Source organism: Lathyrus oleraceus, chromosome 6 (assembly GCF_024323335.1).
Source record: "Lathyrus oleraceus cultivar Zhongwan6 chromosome 6, CAAS_Psat_ZW6_1.0, whole genome shotgun sequence".
NCBI classification, from domain to species: Eukaryota; Viridiplantae; Streptophyta; class Magnoliopsida; order Fabales; family Fabaceae; genus Lathyrus; species Lathyrus oleraceus.
The window spans coordinates 133110582-133113408 of NC_066584.1; the positions used below are offsets into that span (position 1 = coordinate 133110582).

The 2827-nt window shown below is 35.1% G+C and overlaps 1 protein-coding gene across 1 annotated transcript; it reads right to left on the reverse strand.

The window, feature by feature from the left end:
• Positions 1-69: 69 nt before the first annotated feature.
• LOC127096830 (iron-sulfur assembly protein IscA-like 1, mitochondrial) lies at positions 70-2627 on the reverse strand. The gene is made up of 3 exons (XM_051035367.1): positions 2298-2627; positions 1920-2037; positions 70-500 (listed from the first exon to the last, which is right to left on the reverse strand). Exons 1-3 carry the CDS (start codon positions 2485-2487, stop codon positions 392-394), a joined length of 417 nt encoding a protein of 138 aa, XP_050891324.1. The 5' UTR covers positions 2488-2627; the 3' UTR covers positions 70-391.
• Between the last annotated feature and the right edge of the window lie 200 nt (positions 2628-2827).

The following is a 2827-nucleotide window of genomic DNA, read 5'->3' on the forward strand; positions in this document are numbered from 1 at the left end:
ATGACTTTTATATTATAGTGTCAAAATAGTCTATTTCCAAATCCAACCTTAAAAAAGGAACAAAGAGGCTGAAGCTTCCCACCAAAACTAGGGAATAAAAATTTGGAGGTAAATTTGAAAAACTAGGCTAATCATATTTGGTTTGGATTTTCCCTTAACATTAACTTTTCTATTCTATCCTTAATCAGACTAACTTTGTGGACTAGTACATATTGTTGTCTTAACTCTTAAGCCTTGCCAACATCAACTTCAGAGAATTTTGTATACTGAAAGTTTTATTTTCCTCTGGTCTGCAAGCAAAATTACAAAAATCCAATTGTGGTATTTGCATGTATGCAACCATGAAAGGTAGACTTTGTAAATGAGGATCAACACCTCTTGAATGACAATTTCAACTATTTCCTTGCTTAGCAGCTCCGGTACTTGTTGGTGTTGTCATGAAAGATTCACCGCAACCACATTGGCCTTTGGAGTTTGGATTGATGAAAATGAATTCAGATCTGCCAGGAAATAATATAAGAATTTTAAACAATCGCGGCGGAAAAAAAATAGAAGCAAGTAGCAGGATCATGCCCATGACATGACATTCACATGTAACCACACACTAATATTCATGCCACATATTCATCAACATCTTCCCTCTTTTACAAGCCTTTTTGTACAAGGGGTATATGCTAAAATGGAAAGTAAGATCAGATTGTGCAGTAACTAATGCGAACAAGTGCCTTTCGCGCTAAGTTTTCTTGGGCATCGGAATTTCATTGATTGAAGTACTAACCCTCACAGAAATGGGAATACCTGGCTACTCCTAAGACCAAGCATAGCATAGCATATCATACAGGTTTCTATATTCATGCCACATTTCATGAGTTTTTCATCAAAAGCTTCCCTCTTAGTAATGCATATTCTCATTTCCAAAAGTACAAATACGTTCATACATCTTCAGCATAAGGGAGGCAAAAAACATTGCAGTGTCAAGCTAATCAATAATGCCCAAAACCAAAACTCGACGGATCAAAATAAAATCATGGAGGTTTCCCATTGCACAAGAGATCTAGCTCATAAACACTAAATAATAGTAAGTTATAAAAAGATAAGCACGAGTTATTCACAATTTGGACGTGGAAGGGAAGGCGATGTGACAAAAATCAACTATGGCAAAATAGGGGAACATGAACAATTGCAAATTTGAAACAAATTGTGATTAACATTCTAAGTTCATATCAACATCAAAATATGAATCCTTTTCAATTTCAGAGAACACCGATAAAAGCTAACCAAACAAGAGTATGGATTCATCTAAGAGTAGTCATTCCTGAATAGCAACGCGGAGCGGCCACCCCAAAAATTGGGAAAGCGGGATGACCTCTCTATTTAATCATTTTTTAGACAAATTACATATAATAATTATGAACATTTATTTAATGTAAAATTAAACAAATAACTCAACTCATAAAATATTCAATCAAAGCACATATGACTCTTGAAGACAAACCACCATGAAGGAAGGTTAATGTTGAGTCTCAACTCAAATTTGATTGGAAACTCAAAATTACCCTTAAAATGTTGTAAATTTAAGGGGTAATTTCGGTTTTTTAGAGGGGAAAATGATAATCAGCCAAAAACCGCTCTAGGCCAGGAACAACTCTCTACTCCACGATCCCACTATTTACCCTATAGCGGCCGCTATATTGTTCTGAACCGCTAAGCCTCTTCCCATAGTGGTCGGCCTCTGCTCCGCTGCTATTGACTAGTCTGATTCATCCAAGAGCAACGGACCGGACAATTTACCAAAACACGAATCATGAACACGGAAGCTTAAAATGTGATCGGATGAGCTTCTTTTGGGTTCAAATCATCACTTTCTAGTCAAAATTACAAGAGGACATCATAAAGAATTACTAAATAAAAAAATTTACCTGAGTTTATCATCAACAAAATCCATCTTGGTTCCAATAACATGCATAAGAGCCTTGGGATCAATCAATATCTTAACACCCTTATCTTCAACCAACTCATCAAATTTCCCTTTTTCATCTGTCAAACCAAAACACCACCAAATCTATATCAACAAACTTCAAACCACATTTCATTTTATCATTTCAGATACATCAGTAGCAAAATATCCAAACTCAAAATCACCTATTCATATACCTAATCAAACGAACACGTCAAATTCTTCGTTAAAAAATTTCCAACAACCAAAAAACACAGAATTAACCGTTCACATACAAATCATTATAAGAACCTATTAATAATTATTAACACAATTTTGAAAGAGGGTGCAAATAGCATACCTGCATAATTTAGGGTGTAAGATAAGCCGTTGCAGCCACGAGCTTTGACGCCGAGCTTTAAGAATGGTCTCTGACGCTGCTGCAGCAAGACGCGTATTCTAGAGGCGGCGGCGTCGGTTAAGGAAACGGCTTGGCGCCGCACCGCCGTCCCGATCTTCTCTGCCGCCATTGCCATTGCCTTGGAACCCATTAGTTGTTAATTACGAAATTACCCGAGATTGAATGATGGGAATTTATACGTTTAAGGGTAGTTTAGTAAATTGAAGAGATAAGGATATCCTCGTCATTCCGCTATCTTTTTCGGGTGCGTGGCCTCAACGAATTTGGTTTCTTCAAACAAACCCTTTCCATTTTATATTGAAAAAAAAAAACACTTTCTTCTTAATAGTAAAATATAATTGTTTTATTGTAAAAATATTTTACATTCCTTTTTCTTTATGAAAATTTAATTAATTTATAAATAATTTTTTATATTTGTTTTAATGATATAAATTAATAATTTATCAAATTAACAATTATATCATTTTTTA